Source organism: Eublepharis macularius, chromosome 4 (assembly GCF_028583425.1).
Source record: "Eublepharis macularius isolate TG4126 chromosome 4, MPM_Emac_v1.0, whole genome shotgun sequence".
NCBI lineage: Eukaryota > Metazoa > Chordata > Lepidosauria > Squamata > Eublepharidae > Eublepharis > Eublepharis macularius.
The window spans coordinates 80,598,225-80,621,553 of NC_072793.1; the positions used below are offsets into that span (position 1 = coordinate 80,598,225).

Below are 23,329 nucleotides of genomic sequence, written 5' to 3' on the forward strand. Positions count from 1 at the left end.
CGCGAAAAACGCAAACAATCTCATACGACCCAGCGTTGAAAGCCCTACTGCAAGAGCTTGAACTGAGCTTTTCTGACAAAATTTCTCACTTGATGGAGCCACTATCTCAGCAGATAAGTGACCTTAAGATAGTTATGGACTCTGCCGTCTTAAAATCAGACCAGGCTCTTCATCAAAATGCTGCCTTGAGGGAGGAGGTCCGCTCCCTGCAATGAGAAAATAACCGTATCCAAAACAAGATTCTAGACATGGAAATCCAAATGCGGGGCTCTAACTTGAAATTTAGGGGGATAGAGGAGAATGCCGCTATAGATACGGATCTCCCTAGCTTTTTGGCGGGCTGGCTGGCGGCAGAGCTGCAACTGAAGGAATTCCCTGTAATGTCTCTAACCAAAGCCTATAGAGTGGGCCCCAGAAATCCGGAAAAGAGAAAAGGTCCCAGGGACGTTGTGGCTGTCTTTGCAGACTGGAGAATAAGGAAGATAACGCTTGAGACGGCAAGGGCGCGAAAATTCCTATCCTACAAGGGAGGGCGGATTAGCGTTTACACAGATCTGCCGACGGAGATCCTAGAACAGAGAAGGCAGTTCAAGCGCGTAACTGAAGAACTTAGAAATGCCCGTATAGAGTACGGTTGGACCCGATATTCGATGCTGCGACTCAAGGTGAACGACAAGCAACAGTTGATCTCCACTCCTGAGGACGGCCTTCGCCTCCTTCATGATCTGGGCATAGAGGTTGCCATGGAGACAGATACCGGCTCTCAAAAGAGAAAGCGGAGCCCTCCGATGTCTCCTCAGAAAAACAGTAAAATACCCGTTCAGGACATCTGATTCCATATATAAGATAGGTGGCTTAGTATGCTGTGTTAGAACGTCCCTATCTTATTGTTCTCCAAACAGATGGGGGTGGTTGAGGTGGGATTGAAAGGGCTGCTTCCCTATTTGCCCTTTCCACAGACAGTCCTCCTTACTGTTTTATTGCAGCAGCCTCGTTACAGAATCCATCTGCGAGGCTGCTTAGGACTGTTTAGCTCTTACTTGTTCTCAATACGTTGAAGAACTAACTACTTGATTAGTGCAAACTTGTTATACTTGTATATAAATATAATTTTCTTTTTTCTCAAAATCCTTTAGGAAAATAAATACAATAGTAAAGTGCTCGGCGCTTGTTATATATAGTTAATATAAACAGCTAAGGCAAGTTAGTGGTTAGATATTAGAGATAAATTCATTAGGTCGGTTCGCTCCTACTTAGGCTAATAAAACAGAGAATCTTAATTAATTTCTAATCAATTGAATAATCTATTGAATACCCAAGATTTATTGAAACCCAGTGCATCTCTTGTCAGGCAAGCTTGTTATACGTGTGTGTGTGTGTGTGTGTGTGTGTGTGTGTGTGTGTGTGTGTGTGTGTGTGTGTGTGTGTGTGTATAAAAAAATTTTCTCTTTACAACCCTTTAGAAAAATAAATAGTTTAGTAAAGTGCTAGGTGCTTGTTGTATATAGTTGATATAGACGGTTAAGGCAAGTTAGTGGTTAGGAATTAGAGATAAATCCATTGGGTCAATTCGCTTCTATTTAGATTAATAAAAGGGAGAATCTTAATTAATTTCTGATCAACTAAATAACTTATTGAATACCCAGGATTAACTGATATCCAGTGCATCGATCATCAGGGAGAGGTAACATAGCAGCATATTTGAGTTACACAGTTCTAGATTCTGCTCACTGACAGTCTGATTGTCAACGCTCTCAAAGAGACAAAGAGGTTTGATTAACTACTATATATTGTTACCATATCAACTTGATTTTCACCCTCAGTACCCTGCTGAATTTATGTTGTATGCTAGGGCTCTTATTTTTAACCATGAACTCATTGTATGAATGCTTTTAAGGTAATGAACTTCTGATTGTTTGATTAATTGATTTGTACTAGACAGTGATTTCCATATCTGAATCTTAGTGCACCTGCATATCGACTCCTTACTTGGTACTTAGGACATTTCTATCCGTCCTACTCCAACCTTCCATAGGATACTGGGCAAGAACTTCCAACACACCTCCTAGAGGGCTAGACGTATACAATCCCTGATCGATAATATTCGACATCTCTCCAAGGATCACCCCTGCTAATCTGACTTTTCCTTCTTAAGATGGCATTGCAACCAGGTCTACACATTGTCTCTCAAAATGTGAGGGGACTAAATAATTTAGTGAAGAGGAAGAGAGTTCTGTCAAACTTAGCGAAGCTTAATGCAGATATAGTCCTACTCCAGGAAACCCACCTGCATGCAAATTTTGAGGCAGAGCTTAGGGCCCCGTGGATACAGATGCAATACCATGCAAAGGGTTCCTCAAAGTCGCGAGGGGTGGCCATCCTATTGACCAAAAAGACTCAATTTGTGTATAAAGCCTCGCTTAAAGATCCCAGGGGCCGGTTCTTGTTTGTTAAGGGCCACTTAAATGGGCACTTAATCACCCTGGCTACAATCTACACGCCAAACGCACAGCAACTGGACTTCACTGAAGAAGTTCTGAAAAAATTAAGGACCTTCCAGGAGGGACCGGCAGTAGTGGGGGGGGATTTTAATTATGTAGCAAACTACAGCTTAGACAAATCCTCTTCTATCCACAATAAAACTTCTAGACCGCTGAGAACTCCCCAAAATCCCAATCAGGATACGAAACTGCTTGCGCTATTCACTCAATTCCATCTGGTAGATATTTGGAGGGAAATGAACAAGCTGGTCAAAGACTATACGTATTACTCGGCCCGCCACGATATTTACACCAGGATTGATTATATTCTGGTGTCATCAGACTTAACTGATAGAGTACAACTATCTAATATAGGGAACATAGACTACTTGGATCATGCGTGGGTAGAATGTAAACTATCCCTTGAAAGACCTCAGGAAAGAGAGAGGCACTGGACTTTTAACAAAAACCTAATATTAAATGAAGACAATGTATTAAAAATTGAACAACACATCACTCAATATCTTATAGACAACCAGATAGGCACGACATCGCCCCAAATAGTGTGGGATGCTCTAAAGGCTGTACTGAGGGGACAATTAATAGCCCTGTCGGCTGCCCTAAATAAAAAGAAAAGACTTCAAAAACAACTTATAATGGATAAAATCAGCCAACTGGAACGTCTGCACAAAGAAAGTGGTGGCAAAAAAATCTATAAACAACTGTTAAACGAGCGTAAAGCTTTGGAGTCTCTAGAGACTCACCAAATTCAGAAAAACCTTCTGTATCTGAAACAGAAACACTGGAATCACTCCCCTAGGACGCTACGCTGTATATCCTGGAAGGTTAAGGAGAAAAGGATCAATAGGCATATCAGGCTCATAAAAGATTCCAAAGGACAAGTATTCTCTAAATCCCCTGAAATACTACGAGTGTTTAAGACATTCTATGCGAACTTATACACTTCAACTAAACCTGATAACATGGCAATTAGAAACTATCTGTCAAACCACAAAAACATCCGGAAATTGGCACTGGCGCATAGCCAAATAATGGATAACCCAGTCTCTACTACATAGTTATTAGACTCTATTAAAAAATTAAAGGAGAACAAGGCCTCGGGACCGGACGGATACCCGGCCGAATTCTATAAAAAATTTGCCCTGGTATTAGCCCCACCCTTACTGCAGGCCTGTAATGATGTATTTTCCACAGGGTCCCTCCCTAGAACCTGGTCTGAGGCAATAATCACCGTGCTTCCCAAGGAGGGTAAAGATCCTTCGAACCCTGGATCTTACAGACCCATTTCCCTGTTAAATGTTGATTACAAAATCTTTACCTCAATATTTGCACACCGTCTTAACTCCTTTATTGGAAATTATGTTTGCACGGATCAGATTGGCTTCATCCCCAATAGAGACATCTCAGATAATATCTATAAGGCACTGAATATTCTGGCATTCAGTAGACATTATAATGTACAGACCATGTTCCTCTCTTTGGACGTAGAAAAAGCCTTCGACACCCTAGAGATCCCATACCTGCAAACACTTTTCTCCCAAATGAATTTCGGTCCTAAATTCTTACAAATAATTAAAGCAATATACGAGGGCCCCCATGCGAAAATTAGATTAAATGATATAACGTCCGACTCCTTCACCCTCCACCGAGGCACGTGTCAAGGCTGTCCCCTATCCCCTATCCTTTTTGCTCTGGCTATAGAGCCTCTGGCAGAGGCAATAAGGACGGATAGGGGAATTCAAGGCATTGAAGTTAATAACCGTAGCTTTAAACTATGTTTATTTGCCGACGACATCTTACTGTTCATCACAAAGCCTCTTGAATCTCTAAAGTTTCTGAATGACGAACTCTCTCGATTCGGGCAAATATCAGGCTTGAAAATAAACCAAAGCAAGTCTACCATTCTGTCTATAAATTTACCCGAGACGACATGTAGTAACATAAAACGGCAATTTGATTTCCAGTGGGCCAAAACACATCTTCACTATTTGGGTATAAATATTCCGTCTAATCTGGCTCAGCTTCTCCAAGTGAATCATGTCCAAAAAATGAAAGAAATTAAACACCTCTTGTTCAAGTGGAACAAGCAAAATTTAGCGTGGTATGAAAGATACCACTTGATAAAATCCTTTGTCCTCCCGAAACTGATCTTCTTATTCCGAACGATTCCAATTGATGTCCCTAGCAAAATTGTGGGCCACTGGCAGACGACCTTTAACTGCTTTTTGTGGCAGAATAAACGCCCCAGGATAGCCTTCAAGGTCCTGTGTGCCCCTAGGGCGGCGGGAGGCTTTACTTATCCAGACATAGGGCTCTATTATGATGCGGCCAGGCTGTCAGATGTCCTTCAAATCCTTCATCCTTCCGGGCATTCTGATTGGGCCAGCATATTGTGTGTCTTTTCTCAGCCAAAAACATTGAGGGAAACGTTTTGGTCCACGCCAAGCCTACGTCCCCCCACAGTACATCACAACCTATTCCTTAAGGCTCTTCTAAAACTTTGGGCCAGATACAAGAAGGTCCTCCTCCCAGTTATATCTCGATTTTCGGTACTCACGTCTCATAAAGGCATGCCTCAACAACATAATATAACAGCACTACGCTCTTGGAATGAACTAAGAGATTTAAGGTTACTAGACATAGCTACTAAGGACGGTATCGTAAGCAGGGTGGAACTGAACAATAAAGTGGGCAGGGAAATCCCCTGGTTCTTCTATTTTCAACTGGGATATCTCTTGAAGGACCTGGATATAAAAAGCATAATAGCCAAACCGATGACTAAACTTGAAACTCTTCTAGACTCCCAATCACTTATCCGTAAAGGTCTCCTGTCAAAACTCCATCACACACTGATTAATGCCAAAAAGCCGCACACTGAGGCACTGTTTGACAAGTGGCAACAGGATTGCGGGACAGAAATTTCGCAGGAAGATAGAGAGCAAGTCTGGGCATTTGCTTTGTTTAATTCCCCTGTCACCAGTGTGCGACTCCAAACCTTTAAGCTTGTCCACAGGTGGTACCTCACTCCCCAAAAGCTAGCGAAAATATATCCTAGCAGGTCTTCCCTTTGCTGGAAGAGGTGTGGAGGGCAAGGTACTTTCCTGCATTGCTGGTGGGAGTGTAAATATATAGCTGATTTCTGGCAGATGATTTTCCATGAAATCTCTCGTATCACAACTTATAAGATACCTTTACGTCCGGAACTTGTTTTCCTGGATCTCTGGAAAGATTTAGCAATTCCCCAACTAAGGAAAGACTTGATCAGAACTCTCTTGGTAGCTGCAAAAAATGCGATCGCACTTAGGTGGAAATCGCACTTTCCGCCCAAACTGGATATATGGTACAGAATGGTGTGGGATCACCTTATGATGGAAAAGATAGCAGACAGAATCAGATTGTTGCAGAACCCCTCTAAAACTACACAATTTTACGCGAAATGGTGTCCTTTTTTGGATTATCTATCCCAGAATTCATGGCTGGTCTCTAAATTATCTTATTACACGATTATAAACCCTGAGGTTTAATTCGTAGGCTTGCTATGTGACGCAATGGATTTACTTGGTTATCACTCTTCTTACAAAACTGATGTCTACCTTATACTGTATTTAAACGCTGTTATTGATGCACCCTGCCTCTCTATTCGTGGGTTACACCACTGTTCTCTCTCTTTTGCCTTACTATAATTATGTATAACACCGTATTATGTTTATGCAACTGTTGTTCCCTTTGTTATATGTTATATGTTACAAAACTTTAATAAAAATTTATTATAAAAAAAAAAAAAGTATTAGGGCAGGGCCACTTCTCCAGTCCAGAGCGCAGAAAGCAGAGGACCTCTTTTATATCTACCAAGGAAGAGTTCGTGGTAACATCATGTGAGGAAGGCCTTCCATGTTGCTTTGTACTACCTGTTGTTGGAGTCCTGCTGGATGCAAATAAGGTTTTATTTACTACTTGTAAATAGCTGGAGAATGCTTGAATCCTCATTTCACCCTTTAAGTGGATAGAAACCACTTTGGATTTGGATGAAATTGGATCCTTGTCAAAAATATGAAATCCCATGCCCAAGAATACCCCAGGCTTATCTATCTCTGGATCAGAGTTTTGGGTAATGAACTCCTCCAGAATCAAGGATACTAGTCTGTACAGATGCAGGCTGGGAACTTCCCCTGGAGATGGGGTGGAGGGGACAACTCCCTGAAGGTATCTTGCTGTCACTAAACAGCTACATTTAGCCCCGAGAGGAGCCTTCTTTTTAGTTTTTGTTCTAACTAGGCTACAGGGAGAAAGAGAGACCTATAATGTATACCTATAATGTATACTGTATACCTACAGTATATATTATACTGTATTTTTAGCAAGTTGCTCTCTAACGTTGTTGGTTATATGTATTATACCTTTTGTTGTAGTTCTTGAGTCTCAGCGAGGAAGGTGGACTACAAATGAAGCTTATAAATAAAGAGGCTTGCCACATCCTCAGCCACTTCATAGCTTGACTCTGCTACTTGTCCCTTGAAGAGGTGATGGTTCTGTGGGCATGGCAGAAGTCACCTCAGCAAGCTGAGGAGAGAATGTGGTCTGTGAAGGCATAGCAGGCACATCCTTTAGTAACCCCATGAGAACCCTCATAAGTCCCTTGAAGGCTTTCTGGACAGAACTCAGTTCAAGAACAACCTGCCCCAGCCAGATGGCAGCAGGAACAGCACCTCCATCACAGCCACACATAAAGGCAAAGTTAGAGAACAACTTGCTAAAAAGACAACATAATGCAGAGAATAAAGTGGATTTACAAGGCTGGACATGAAGCTGCCTCATTTCCCTAGCTAATTTATAGGGGGTGGGGAGGAGATGGACTTTTCCTGAGATGCTATTGAGTAGCAGAGCTCTGCACTGGCTTCTACACAGCAGAAAGGGCTGAACTGGGGAAACTTCTCCCAATGGAAGAGGGGAACAATTTTCCTATTTAGGACAGCCCTGCCCCCCAAAGCCAGTACATTAGCTCTCACAAGGATACCCTCTTCCACAGACATAGAACTGCAAAAGCACAAAGAAGCTTCTATTGCAATTTAAAGAACATTTAATGTGAAGAAAAGCTGTTCAGAAAAGATTTTTTTTAATATAGGTATACTGCAACCCACAACAGCATGACCTCCTTTAACTGTTTAAATCAGTGGTAAATACATCAAATCTGGGTTAAGGGATTCTAATGATTTTCCAAATCTCTTGCAATAAATTGAACAAAAAAGTTATTTTCATTCTTACATACAGTAAGCAAAAAAAGCACTTAGATTTAGTGTTTTTAGCTTCAGAAACTGAGACTAACTGAAGGGGCTGCATATCAAAATGTACAGAAAATCCCACAAAGCTCTTATGGGATGCTGACAGGGTCCCTCCAGAGTTCAATTCTAGTACCTCACATGCTTGATCACCAAAGCTTTTCTTCCGTGCTCCACCATTGCTGCGTGATTTCTTGGATGAAGTTTTCTGCAGAAAGTCCGAAATTCTCTGTACCAAAAAATCTCGGTCTTTCAGGTTGGCAAACAAGAAGGTCATTTTGCTTTTGGTACTGATCGAGAGTGGACTGGGTAAGACACTGGAACTATCAGCTTTCTCAACAATGGTGACCTAAAAATACAAAACGGGATAAATTTGGATATATCAGGCTTCTTCAAAATTAGAATAGTTCAGAAACTGATACTCAGCGTGTTATGGATAATCTACCTGTGAGGCTCCTCCCTCACTGGCGCCCCCACTTGACAGCTTGCCATCCTACCAGCTCTCCAGGAAGGTGTCCTCCGGCCTCAGACGGGCAAGGAAGGGGGTTGCACCACCTTGTTCCTTCTCCTGCCCTGGGAGTAACAACATGCTCCAGCTGTCTCTCCCTCCAAAATCTTTCTCAGTCTTCACAGGAACCTGAATTTAAAGGCCTCCCCTTGCCCCACCTCCCTGGCTCTGCTCCCAATTACCACCCAGTCTCCCTGACTGGCCCTGCTCCCAGCCTATCTGATAGGAGGGTTGGGTAGACTCTGCAGTCTCCTGGCCCCACCCACTCCATCCCAGCCTAAGGCTAGGCATTTGGTCTGCTCTCTGCCTGGCTCGCCCCTGCTGCTTCTGAACCCTCCCCCGGGGCTCTCCTGGCAGCTTGTTGCCTGGGCCTGGCCTGGCTTGTGCTGATGGCAATCTGGGCCTGGATGAGGTGGAGCTGTCTGGGCAACTGCAGGAGAAGGGTGAGTCTGCTGAGTGGCTGCAAGCTGTTCCCCAGAGTTGTGCCTGGGCATCGGCTGCGACTGGCCAAAGGGTGAGGGAGGCCTGGGGGCCTGTAGAGGCTCCTGAAGCTGAGGTACTGCCAGAGGCTGTGCTGCAGGGCCTGAAGATGGTGTCTGCTGCTGCAGGGCTGGTGGGGTGGGCGGACAGAAGGACAGTGTCGCCGCCGGACACTACCACCTTGAATTTTAACTAGTTTACATTTTCATCATTACTACATATGATGATTACAACCATAAAAAATCTACTGTGAAGCTTTTTCTTACAGGCAGGAACGTGTTGGCATATTCATGAAAAATGGGAAATTACAATCTTGTAATCTGTGCGATGATGAATTTTGCTTTAAACATCATGTTTCCTGCCCATCTTGATAGCTATGATTCAGAGAGCTAAGATAAGATACCTTTCTCCTTAGCTTCTCATGCTTAAACTAAATAGTGCTTTAGCTTTCAGGCTCTGGAAGCTGTTGTGACAAAAATAGCATTATTCCCTGTCATGTAAATACTTGTAATTTTTCTGACACCCCAAAAATCTGCATATCAAATCTGCAAACTGGAACTTGCTGCCATCAGCCAGGGAAATTATTTCTTCAACCCACTGAGAGACAAAACCAACCTCTAACAACTTTCTACAAATTCAGCATGTTAAACAAAACACAAATGAGTTACTAGTTCTGATGCTGAGATGACTCATCACCAGAAACAGGTTCCTACCTCCCTAAGCGGTATTATGAGATGACAGGCCTCTTCTGCTTTGCTAGCAAAACAAATATAGTTGTTGGAAACAAACATCTGGCCCAGGATGTGGATTTTATTGAACGGGGTCCACAAAGTACAATCTGTGTGTCCATCAAGACGTTCATCCTTGGGCAGTCGGAAAGTAGCACAGTACCACTCATTTTTGGCTCGAGCATCCAGATCTCTGAAGAAACAGAGAGCAAATATAATATGAACATATTAGGAAAACAATGCATTCTACTATCCAATCCACAGAGTAAAACACCACTGTTCTTCCAGTACAGCATAATCTTTAAGTACTAAAAGAATTGCCCTTTATCAATATAGTTTCATCCAAGATTCTCCTTCCAAGAAATCTGTTTAGAGATGAACTGAAAATAAAGATTTAAAAGAATGTATGTGAGGAAGAAAAAGAAAAGCAAGACAGCTGTATAGTTCCCACTAAATTCCAAGTGTAGGCATGGATGGTCACAAGAACTTAAACACAGAAGGTGATGGACTTTGGAAGAGCTCTCTCTATGCTGAGGTTTGCTGGGAAAGGGCAGGGCAAGGGTACCTGCACACTCAAGCTCCTCCCAAGTACATCTTGAAGAGGAAATGATTCCAGATTTCTCCCCTTTAAATCAGGAAGGAATGTGCTCAGCCAAAAAACAAAGCAAAACAAAACTGAGAGTGCATAATATTTTGAACTGAGAAGATAGATTTTGCATCCTATGACATAATCAACACTGTACAGCCCATATACTTTACCCTTAAAACGATTCCTTGTACTGGAAATTAAACAAGGCTTCAAAATATTACTGAATATAAATATTTTATGAAAATATACAAGTTTTCCCTTAATTTCACTCGGTTTCCTCCATACACTGGAAGATATACACACACACCTTTTGAGTGCTGAGATATTCTTTAGAGGCTTGCAGGGCTTGGGAAGCAACATGTCCTCCACGAAACCTTTATTATCCAGCAGTTGTCGCATTGCAATGTTAGCCAGCTGTTCCATCAACTTGAAGGTCTCACCAATATTGAGGAACATAGAGAAGTAGAGCTCACTGTCCCTGGTACTCACTTTGATGCATTCAGGGAACAGCAGAGTGGCATTCTTCTCCAGCTGCGTTACATCCACCCACTGGACTATTAAGGTTACTAGAGAAACACGGGAAACCAAGCAATCACTATCAGACTTCCAACAAAGACTTTTTAAACAAATGAGGAAATCCGTATGACCTTTCCAATTTTCTTTTTCTAATTATAGCATGACTCAGCAAAGTTCTCAGAAGGAAGAAAATAGAGAAACCCCGAACATTTTTACAAAAATGGCTGAAGCTTAAGGACAATGCAGATATAACGATGCCAACTGTTGGACCACAATTAACCACTTAGAAGTAGGCCGCAGAATCACAAGCTCCCTCCCTCTCCTTTCCAGAATGAGAATTCTACCTGCTGGCCCTAAACCTCAGTATGAACATTACTCACAGTGGGACTTTGTAAACTGCTTAACCCCAGATCTGACCCCAGCTTAAAACAGGCAATCAGAACAGGTCAGTTAAACAAGTGAGGTGTGGGCCACAACATTCAGCAGACTTACATCTTACCTTCTTTGCCCAAAAGGAAGGAATAGAAACAGAGGTGATTAACAGTCAGATAGAGCCAGCCTTGTCTCGGGACACGTCCTTTCCAGTAGCTGCAGGAGTAGTAATTGACCAGCTTCTCTACTTCAGGCATTCCAAACTGTTTACGCATCTTCAGTTCTGCTTCCTTAAATTTACCTGGATCTTCTTCCCCTTGAGGCTGTTGATTTTTATTCTCTTCAGCAATAATGCCCTGCAGGAAAAAAAGTGCTGCAGATTAATGTTCTTCTACAGAATCAAGGTTTGGCCTTAACTAATTGGTTGCACACAGTCCACATGCCCATCACTTGAAGCTGTATTTCTGTTGTGGGTGTACTGCAATTTTCTAAGCACTCAAAGCACAGTAGTTTGTACTTGGGAAAATGTAACAGCTTATGCACTGTTATGGTGCTTGTTCCATGGAACATACTTTAATAAGTGCCACTGAATACTTTAAGTGACAAGCAATGGAACCGCCTTCCGTACAGACTCCTCCACCCATGCTCCTATGTGAACTTCCTTTAAAAAAGTCTTCATTTTATGTTGTTCCATTGTCTATATGGGAAGATAAAAGAAAATCATGCAGGAAGTGATGGAGGCCACCTGCAAGGGAGTGAAGGTACATCCAGGTACAAAGCAACAGTAAATTTGATTACAAGCAAGAATAGAGGGAATCTCCTGAAATCCTGTTCAAACTGATTACACAAACATATACGATTGTTGGCAATTAACATATAGTACAGTGTTAAACTAATCAGCTTATTTTATTTTTATGGAAAAAAGATAAACCTTCTAGATACCCAGTTAATCATAAGCTTCCATCCCTTCCTCATGTTGGGTTGGACCCAGTGGATCTGTTCTGATCATGACAGCACTTTTGTCTGATGCAAGGAGTTGTCACCTGATGCCAGAGGTGAGCCTTGTGCTAAGGGAAGACACCAGTATCGGCTGAACAGATCCATGGGATCCAAACCCAGGATGTACTGCAGACATCTGTCCCACACTGAGTTTTACACAAAGATGCAGTCTTGAGCACCATGACAAAGGAAGTCTACAGAAAAACAGGTGCCTCTTACATGTATCTTGCCCTTGACAAAGGTAGTGATATCCTCTGCATTATCAAAGATGGCAAGAGTCTGGAGCAAGTTATTCTCTAGCCATTCCCAGTGTTTTGTTATTTCTTTACGGGATGAACCTAAAAGCAAATAAACAAATGATAATAAGATGTTAGCAGCTACAGGAGAGTTTACAATTCAAGGTACAAAATCAAGCATCCCTATGGAATGTTTAAATAATGTCACATATGTTCTTCTCAGAGTGATCCTTCTCCTCTTCTGCCACTTTATGAAAGCTGGCTTACAACCAAGGAAAGAACAAACGACTACAGCTTATAGATCTTTACCACACAAGTGACAGTGAAACCTTCCAGCTAAACACTCATCAAAAATCTTCAGCCTTCTAATTCTTTCACTTAATATTCTCTAAATCTTACTTCTACTTATCTGTCTTTGCCTCACTCCTCCTGCTCTATACAAGGTTGCTTGTTATCAAACTGCAGTTATTTTCTTCCAGTCCTATTATTATTACCATTGTCTATCTTTTTAAAGCTATCTTAGTATAAAGAAATACAAACATTTTGTCATAATACTGTCTTACTACAAGATGCTTGGGATTTTAAAACATTTCCCTAGAGTTTTATAATATATTTACCCAGTGCTTTTTTTCTGGGGGTACGCAGGGGTACGCATACCCCTAAACATTTTGTGAATGTAACAGGAGAAAGTAAAAATTTTAAAATGTTGGAATTCCCGCTAAACCGACTCCAAACGTTTTATGGATATTTATGTGATTTGTGAAGTTTTATGTAGCGTATGTTGGCAACAAAGATGTTTAGTTATATTTAAACTCACTAGGAGTGCTGTTCATCTTACAAAAAATGGAACGTCTTTGAGCATCAAACATGCCACCGAAATCGCTGGCATAATCGGTGATTGTTAGGGTGCAGACAAATACAAACAAGTCTTCTCTAAGCCACTTGGATCTCTGGTAGTTGGAATCTAGCACAGTGATTGCTCAGTCTTGTTGCTACCCCCGATGGTGGCGACCAATATGTGTATGTAAATTCTTTTGAAAGGACGACATCTGGCGACGGACACCAAAAGCAAGCAGAGGAATCGGGAAGATGTTAGTGAACACAACCTCATGCCAATCTGGAAGTTATTGTGAGCTGTGTAATATGAGGTAATGCAAGTTCTTGGTAATTTTGTCCACTGACTGCATTTATTTTTTCCGATTTGAACTATAAAATGGTGATTTTCTTGAGTCAAACTGAGAGTACCCCTAAACATTTTTTTTAGAAAAAAAGCACTGTATTTAGGTTTTTTAAAAAATGCCATTTCTTACAGTTAAAAAAAAAAACTTTCTCCCTATTTGACAAGTTTCTTTTCAAAATTCACTTCTTCCCCAAAGGCTTTCTAGGCCACAGCCCCACAGATTACCCATAGTTTGTACCACTACACTGCAACAAATTCCATGTCAGACCTGGATCCAATTCCCTGCTCTGACATATACTCACTGGATGGACAAGGGCAAGTTATTCATTTTTATCTATCTGTAAATTGGCAGTATCAGAGTCTTACATCATAGTGCTATTTTAAAGTTTAATACCATACAGATTATAAAGCACATGTTGCATTAGCATGGTATAGCAGACAGTGTTGAATTTCTGATGAGCAAGAACCAGGTACAAATCTTTGTTCAACTACAAGACTTTGGGAAAGTTATGGCTCTTAGCAACATGTAAAACAGGATTGTTATATGACAATCTATAAAAATTTATAGGTGAGAGAGTTATACAAGCGGTTCATTGTGGTTTGTCAGAAATGAGCTCAGAAGAACCACCGGTTCACGAACCAAAAACCAACCCGGTTTGTGATGAACTTTGGTTCGTATTTCAGTTCGTGCCCATCTCTACGCTAGATATAATGACCACATTCTAGATGTGTACTCGGTGCAGTTTTGATACTGAAAGTGCCTTGATTATCTTAGTTGATAACTTGCACTGGGAAGTGGATGGGGGATGCAGCTATGCTAGTTCTCTTGGCTCCTTCATGGTTTTTGATAGTATTAATCATGGTATCACTAGACTGCCAGATTCAGGCAGGATTGGAAAGTACTGTGCTGTGGTGGTTCTGACATGGGTGCTGCTGGTTGGTATATTAGCCAATCCAGCATGGTGGGATTCGTTCAGTGCTGGATGGGGCTGAAGGTCCAGGATTGCAATTTGGGTGTACTTATCCAGCACTTCTCCTGGTTGTCTAGATAGCAGTTTATGGCCAGAAATGTCAGCTACCAACTCTGTTGGGTTACCAAATGTAGCTCTTCGTGGAGAATTCTAATGTAGTCACAGTTGTACATGCCTTGGTAACTTCCAGGCTGGACTATTGGAATATGCTTTGTTTGGGGCTGCCATTGTATCAGTCTCAGAAATGTCGATGATCCAGAATGCAGCTACTGATTTGCTGACTGGAGCAAGTCACTTTGATCATACCAAGTTTTGACCCAACTTAACTGGCTTCCAATTTGTTTCTGCCCAATCTAGTGTTCTTGTTTTGTCCTTCAAAGCTCTAAATAGTTTTGAAATGAGGTACCTCAAAGACAACCTTCTCCACCATGAATCATCTTGTACACCAAAGGCAGCTAAACAACCACTGCTTTGTATTCCACTGCCATCCCGCATATGGTAGAACATGAGATACAGACTTCATAAGAGTAGCGCCAAGACTTTAGAACTTCTCTCCCCTGGGTGTAATTTGGCCCAATCTTATTTTAGCTTCAGAAGACAAAGAAAGACCATTGTCATTTGACAGACTTTGGATCTGCACTGTTATTGGTGGAGATATTCTGCTATTGACTTTGTTTTCTTAAGGCTGGATTTCGTATTTTTTTACACAATATGTTTTACTTTTTATTGTGAGTCACTATGAGAACATTACTAAAAGTCAGACAGGAATTCACACACACACAAATGTGATTCATACACATACCCAGATTTTTTCACGGAATTAGCCTTTCAGAAAGTACCCCTAAAGCCCCAAATGCCTCTAAAGAATTTCATTGTTCAAAAAGCAGTGGAGGAATCACTGCATGCATTTTTAAAGCAAAATGAGGACAACAGCAGACCTCCATCAATGGTATTTGTCTTTTAAAAAAAAAACCTGTTGCATGTTTTCAGGTACAACAGTACTTACCACATGCCACTGTCCAATATATCTGAGAGTCCAGTGTCTGGTGCAAGATTCTATAGGGAGCAACTCTAGCACTTGAGTCCAAAACCACATCAAGGGTTCCCACAAGCAAACCTAAAAAGACAAAGATGCAGAGAAAAACAGGTTGAGTTTGATTGGCCAAGGGAGAGGAAAGATGGTGCATCCTGAATATACTTCCAAAAGACCATATTTCTTAATCTAAAAAACAGAAGCACATCCACTCCAGTGGGATGCAGGCTGTATAGAACTACCATTGACAATTCCATAGCTAAGATTCTAAATAATTAGATTATATTTCGTTTTCATACCCTTGTGTTTTTGTTTCTTTTTAAAAAATTAATTAAATATTTATTCAATACAATTAAAAGATACACACATGTTTTTGTTTCTTTCAGGAAATTCCTATATCAGTTTGCTTTTGATTAACAATGGAGAATTAGTTTTAGAGAAAATCAATACCAAAATGCAACCTGTCTCAAAAACTAACTGAAGACAAGTTTAGATCATCTATGGATTAAGTATTTGGGCAAAACATGGAAGCACTGTCATTCATCTATAGACAAAATATTCAAATGTTACAATGTAACTAAGGTCAGCACCAAACAGTACACAATAATGATGGTAAGGGGGAGGAGTAGCACAGAAGAATACACTATGTTTTCACCGCTTCTGCAAGGCCAATTTGATAAAACAGAATGGCAAAATTAGGTCACTTGTTTACCAGCAGAGGCAGCATTCTCATTCAGTGTGATCGTCCTCTCATTTTACGAATGCCTACATGAGGTGAAGTGTGGGCAACCTGGGGCTTTTTTTTCTGGTGCTGGGACACCATACCACACCTCTTTCTGCAGTACTGTCACCTGTGTTGGCAGGCAGGCTTGGGCCCCCAAGATGGTGAAAATCAGGAGTACAGCAACACTTTTTAAAGAAAAAAAAGCACTGGACCAACACAGTAAGTTATTAAGATATCCATACTAGGGAGTAAGGAAGCTTAGTAGTAGCACTGCTTGACCTACAAATTCCAAAGACTGAGAGGCCCTGTTGTTAACTTACATATGAAAGTAAGGAGAAATGCTTCCCATGATACATATCTAGGACTTGGACTACAATTTTATCCCCACTTTTAAATCAGTTCACATCTCTTAGACTTTACTGTCCATACAGAAGATGGGAGATATGTTTTGCATGGGGCTTCTAAAACAAAAGCACTTTCTTTACATACAGACATCCTTTTATCCTTATGAGAAACAAAAGTTTTGGGGGTATCCATATCACGTTGTCAAGGGATGGTTGTGTCAATGGTGACCAGATAACTGGAGCAAGTTGCATGTGGCACTAAAATCTTATATTGTTGTATAACACTACCAGAGACTCAAATAATAGAAAGGGGCATCTGAAAGGAACAATAAATGATTCTGAGAGGGCTGCAATACTCTTATAAAGTGACCTAGTTTTCTAGAGGATAAACACATGTCAACACAGAGTCTTTCTACACGAGACATCTTACACGAGGACACTCGCGTGTAGGGTGATGCAATGTTAGCAGGAAAGCGTAGTTTAAAAAGACAGGGCTGGCGATTGCTCCTCAGAGGATTTGTTAATTTCATCTTTGCCTCCTGGAAGGTTCTGTGAGGCAAAGATGAAATTAACAAACCCTCTTAGGATCCATCTCTGTGGGCCCTGTCTTTTAAAACTACCCCCATGTAGAGAGGTGAAATTGACAGAGCCTTTGGCTCTATCTTTTTAAACTGTGCTTCCCAGCTATCATTATGGCCGTTTCCAAACACATTGGATAATGTACTTTCAGTGCACTTTAGCGATCCTTTGGAAGTGGATCTTTTGTTTCACACACGAAAATCCAGTTCCAAAATATCACTAAAGAGCACTGAAAGTGCATTATCCAATGTGTGTGTAAACAGCCTGTGTCTCCTTACATTTGAGCATCCTCGTGTAAGATGTCTCATGTAGAGAGACTTGAGTTAGATCTATCAAGAATAAAAGGACAGGAAGAGAACCTTAAATGCAAGGTTTAAGACCTTATAATAAATACAAAAAGTAACTTCTGTTTCTTCTCACAGCAGCAAAAATGGTGATTGGAAGTGACAGCTGAAACGAACAGAGGAGAGGAGCCAGTAGGCCTCTACTCCATAATCAGGCCTTTTACAGAAAGGATTCTGAGGCCTGAGGCCAGATCACACAAGCAACAGCAGTTAGTATGACTGAACACTCACCTAAATGAACAACGGAAGGGAGAAAGAGAGGATTAGAGTTTTTATCATACAATGGCATTTAGGCCATGTAGCAACTCTCACAAGCAGCTTGGGCCTGGCTCACACATGGAAGAGGTTGTGGAAATGTGAGCCAGAAGAATTTTCATTTACATAAAAACCTCTCTGCAAGAGAAACTATCACAGCAAATGTCCTTGGTTTGTCAAACAACAGGCACTGGGAATTAAGATGTGATAATTAAATCCCATGCATCTAGAGACTGATTCAGATTGGGATCAAAGGGAAAAGGGGCTTTAGCCGCCCCCCCCCCATTTTCCCAGTCTGAAATGGCCCTGGGGAGCTGCTACTTGCCTCATTAGGGGCTACATTTTTCTATCATTCAGTCCACGTACAGTCTTCAGTGGAGCAAAAACCTGCTTCCTGGGGCTGTGTTATGACCCCCTTTCTTTTCCAGTTAGGTTTTAGCCTTTGACCCTCTCCTTATAACCTCTGGGTAGACTGCTTCACCTGGAATTATATTCCAAAATAGTTAACTTAAATTTCCCTTTTAATAATGTGCCCAAGCGTCAGGCTCCTTCGTGGGACTATGTGGCCCTGAAGAAAGGAATGGGATATAGGAATAACAGATGTTCTGGTATTTTTGTTTTTTATTTTTTGGTATCCATTGTGACTCCATGTTGTATTCAATGTTCTGGTATTTTTTTAAAAAAACTTTTATTTTTACAAGAAGTGCATCGGATTCATAATTAATTAATTAAGCTTGATGGTTTCAAAGATAATTCTCAGTTCTTAAAGTTTCTTTACATAGGCACAGTTACACAGATCTTCACAAACTTTCTCTCTCAGGTGCACACATAGTTTGCCTGCTTCAGACAGATCAATCACTCACTTAAATATACATAGACTTTCTCTCAGGAGCACAGACAGTTTGCCTGCTTCAAACAGAATGAATATTTACTCTCACAGACACACCCATTTCAGGCTTCCACACAGGCTGCCTAACTGAACTAGAATGCATATCCCCTCAGACTTCCACTCAGGTTGCCTGCTTTGCACAGACTGAATCTTCTCTCTCAACTCAGTAACTAAAAACTGCGGTTCACTCCATCCACTCTCTGTTATCAACCAATCATCTCACTCACTCACTCACCCCTCTCTTTCACCCCCACTCTTCATCTGTCCCGTACCAAGCATTTAAAGTCACATACATACTTAAAAACATCACAGGTTGTTACAAGCTGGACAACAGCACGGGAGGAAGCTTCACCCTTTCTCCCCACATACCATAAAAGAACAGCCCTGAAGACGTGGTCCACCTACTCAAGTATACTGTTTCACATGAGGTCAACTAGTTGCCCTGAGGCTTCAGGTTGCACTTCAGTTGCACTTCAGCTGATGCTGTCTCCTAGCATGGGTATTCAGAAGTTTGCTGCCTCTGAATACAGAGGTTCACCATAACTAGTCACTGTAACAGCCATTGACAGGCATATCCTCTATGACTCTGTCTAATCTCTTTTTGAAGCCATCTGTGCTATCACTATTTGCCTCCTTTATTTCAATATTAAAGTCCCCCTCTCAATTTTGGTTAAGTAGGTGACACTACACTGCCACTTTTAGGGTCCAGAATCTCTATCCATAATGATTCCATGAAGCAGTTTATTCCCATTATGTTATCTAGGTTACTTGACTCTATGCCCCCTTTAATATACATAGCAACACTGCCCTCAACATTTTCTTCTCTGTCCTGTCCATAGTGTTTATATTCAGCTATAACTGTATCCCATTGATTTATCTCACTGTATCAGGTTTCTAAAATCCCTGCTACATCTAAATTGTCATTTAGTACCACACATTTCAGCTCCCGCTTGGATTCTTCAAGCACTAGTACATAGGTATCTGTACCTGATTTCTCTCTCCAAATGCCTTACCTCCCTTGGCTTTGGTCTCCTCATATGGCTCTCATTTACTGCTCTATTCTCATTCTTTAGCGCAGCAGTATAACCCCAAGTGTTTTCCATGAATTATCAATAACCAAAATCTTCCTAGCTCCTGTCGGCTTTCTTCTAGGACTTAGTTAAAAAGCTGCTCTGCCTTATTTTTGACACTAACTGTTAGCAGCATGGTTTCTTTTTGGTTCAAGTGAAGCCCCTCCCTGAGACTGGAGATCCAGTCTCAACCAGCAACTCACTGTGTGCCCACTGCTTGACAGCGTGGAGATGAGCCTGCTGGCAATCTTCTCTGGTTTAGTCTGAAAATAGGTTGTTGCACAGCAATTTTATGACACGAATAACCACAAACTGTGATTCAGCATACCTTTGCTTATTTATTGTAGGACCACTTGCAGTAGTACTCTGAACTGCAGTCTAGGCTAGTGATCATAGGATCACTTTGCTCAAGCATACTTGACTCCTGGCCATCCCAAACTGTCAGTCAAAATCTTTCCCAGCTGAATTATAGGAACTGCAGAATAGTTCCACAAAGCACAGTACTGTGTGTAATAGCTGAAGAGGGGGTGTCACGTGAGACATTTCAAAAACAACTGTATTGCAGGCTATATTCACCAATATTGGATGGAGAGGCACACAACTCAAAAGTTTAAGAAAATAAACTGGTTCCTCACAGTGCAGAGCATACTGTTGACAAGATCAGTTTTGACAGTGTTAGCTATTTAAAATTGCTGTTAAATCTCAGTTAGAGCACTTCTGCACAATAAAGGCCCAGAACAGACATCATGCCTTCTGATCTTAACCATAATTAACAGATAGAGAGCACCCCACCAAGTCCTTTCTCCTCTCCTAAATGAACTCTCCTGTCTTGCACTTTTTCAAGGCTTAATTATGGAGTAGAGTTATATCTGTAAAGAGACCAACATTAACCATGGGCAACTTTAACCAGACTTTATAAACCAATTAAAACACTGGATTCAAATAGATTTTAAGCTAACTATGGTTAGCAGTTCCATTAATGCAGAGAAAATACTGTAAGAAGGGGAAGGGAGATTTGCACAGAGAAGCAGAAGCGGTGTGCAACCTTCCTGTTCTTAACCAGTGTTAAAAGAATGGGGAATACAGCATCTGTTTGGGTCATGCATTAGAGTAGGGGAGTGTTTGGCCTCTAAACAAGAACTTAAATAAATGATATTTAAATTGTCACAAAGTGACGTTGGCATGTTTGTCTCCAGTGTTGTCACCGGTACTATTCAACAATAGGTGTTTATGACAACTGAATAATTATATGCCAACAGTACACTAGCTAACACAATGAACTGAAGGAAATCATACTTGTACTTTTGAGTACTGGGAACATGTGCTTTCCCTACCACAGCACTTCCTTTGCAGAAGGCATCTGGACCCCAATATCACAAATAATGATCATGCAATTATCACTTTAAAAACCTCACTTATGTCAGTAGGATGAAAACATGGAGCATTAGGAAACTTTTAAAATCCAGTTTGAAGTATCACATATGAACCATTTCTTCTGACAACAGCATCGTGTATTTAATTTTATTTTGCACACACGTTTGAAAGGAAGCTCACTCTTCCATACTAGGAGTCCTGCACATTTAATAGCTCTTTAGATGACGGAATCTGGCAGGCATAACTTCTCAAACTACTTACCATGAAGCATCATGACAAGACACAGAGCACTTGCCAAACTCTTCCTTCTTATACAAAAAGTACAAAAGCTCTAACATTGGGCCAAGCAGAAACACAGTATCTATGCTTTTTGAAAGAAATTTACAAAATAAACATGTATACATTTCATAAATGTATACTTGCTGACCTCCATTATATGGAACAAATTGCAAGATCAAAGCTTAAAGTGCAGGCACTCTCAACAATGCAAAAGTGATAGGTACGGACAAGTCCAAGGCCTATCCTCTATTCATTGTCTTCTAATGTTGCGCTTTCCCTAAGTAAGACAAGCGCACAAAAATGTACCTCTTTAAATAGGAATTTAGATAACACAATTCCTTGGACAATGGAGGCATTATCTATTGTCTTGATGCCATGTCCTAACCTATCTGTAGCACAAACACATGCTGAACAGGTGCAGAGAAATGAGCAGATGTGATCTGCACCAGACAGTCACAGATCTGCAGATGTTGACATGACATAAGTACGAAAATATGGGTTCAACAAAATCAATATTTACCTTGCTTATAAGTAAAATAGGATCTGCTAAAAGCTTATGACACTACAGTTAATACAGCCGAGATGAGATTTCATGGTTTACAACTTCTGCAAATTTACTGCACAGCTCACAAGTTTTCTTTAACACCAAGTTAAAGAAAGTTGCTGATGCCAAGTGATTCCTTCAGACTCCCATTATTCACTCAAAAATGTTCAACTCCCATGTGTACATAGAAAACTATTAAAAGTAGCACACAACCCCTGATTTTGGAGTCCAATTTTTAACAACCACTGCGCATTTCTTTATTACTTTCCAAGTTAATACATATGATTACTAGCATGATGATAAAAGGTTGAACAATGTTTAATTTTTCCCTTCACACGAAACACTGTATCTCAAATGCGCACATATACATCCACAGAACCTACGCTCTGCATTTTGGCAAATATGAGATGCATGTCCAAACACACACACACAAACATTCCGATTTCTCAAAGTCTGTATGTAATGCAAGCTGCTCAGAAGCTAAAAGCTAGCTGACATCACCCTTGTGGGGCGGCCCAAAGATGCACCCAAACGCTCCGAAGTCTGGAAAGAGCAGACGTCACATCTATCGCTTCCTACGCACTTGAAGCCTCCGGAAGACAACAAATGATGATAATCTCAAGCCCACGACTACCTATGTCCCCTGCGAAGCAAGCCCCAAGGCGTTCAACGGGCCTTACTCCACAGCCTCTCTATATCCTTGGTGATTACATCCTCTCTTCCGCGGAGGGCACGGAAACTGGCGCCGTTATTAGCCACTGAGGCACAAAAGGCCATCGGAAGGGATGGCCCTCCTGCAAGCCTCGAGAGAAACAGGCTCCGTTGCTTTTAAAGATACTCCCCCCCACCCCTCCAGCACACACACTGATTTAATACAAGGCAAGCAGACGCCTCCGTCCCGCAACTGCTGACAGTTTGGGATAGCTAAGAAGGGTCGTGACCAGACAAGGCGCCACCTGGACCCAGGGGCGAGTCCCGGCCCTTCCCCGTGAAAGCCGCCTCCACACGTACGGGACTGGGGATGGGCGTCCTGGGAGCTGCTGCCACTCCCTGCCCCGCAACGACCGACTCCTTCGCTCGCTCACCCGTCAGGCCGCCCCCCTTGCCGTGGCCCCGCCGCCGCTGCAGGAGGAAGAAGGGGTTGGCCCGCTCGGTGACCCACAGCGCGTTCGCCAGCAGCACTTCCTCGGGGGCCAGCCACATGATGAGGCCGTCGTCCTCGCTGCTGCGGCGCCGCCGCCACCCGGCCCGGCTCCCCACTTCGGGCCGGGCCCGCAGTCATAGGTGGGTCACGGGGGCTGCCTACGTCGCGGCCCGAGCCAAGCAGCGCTTGCCTGTTGCGCCCCCTGGCGTTTCGGCTGGCGCACGACGGCTCTTCGCGTCTTCCAGTCAATCCGCCTCGTCGCTTGCAGGATTCTCCGACCTTCCGCAGTCACTCCTAGTCCCTCCCCTCCGCTGCTGCAGTCCTGCCCTTGCTTAGGAGGGAATGGAGCCGGCCCGACACTATAACCGGGCCTATCCGCTTCCAACTTCCATGT

General features: G+C 42.0%; 1 protein-coding gene across 2 annotated transcripts in view; it reads right to left on the reverse strand.

The window, feature by feature from the left end:
* The window catches only part of TBC1D9B (TBC1 domain family member 9B), a 57,729-nt gene extending 34,679 nt beyond the window's left edge, over positions 1–23,050 (reverse strand). For both annotated transcript variants that reach the window (XM_054975813.1, XM_054975812.1), the window contains exons 1-7: positions 22,877–23,050; positions 15,363–15,473; positions 12,189–12,307; positions 11,098–11,326; positions 10,390–10,648; positions 9,479–9,686; positions 7,914–8,126 (exon numbers count right to left, since the gene is read on the reverse strand). In XM_054975813.1, the coding sequence (XP_054831788.1) occupies positions 7,914–8,126; positions 9,479–9,686; positions 10,390–10,648; positions 11,098–11,326; positions 12,189–12,307; positions 15,363–15,473; positions 22,877–22,994 (1,257 nt within the window). In that variant the 5' untranslated portion in view covers positions 22,995–23,050. The remainder of the gene's footprint in view (positions 1–7,913; positions 8,127–9,478; positions 9,687–10,389; positions 10,649–11,097; positions 11,327–12,188; positions 12,308–15,362; positions 15,474–22,876) is intronic.
* Between the last annotated feature and the right edge of the window lie 279 nt (positions 23,051–23,329).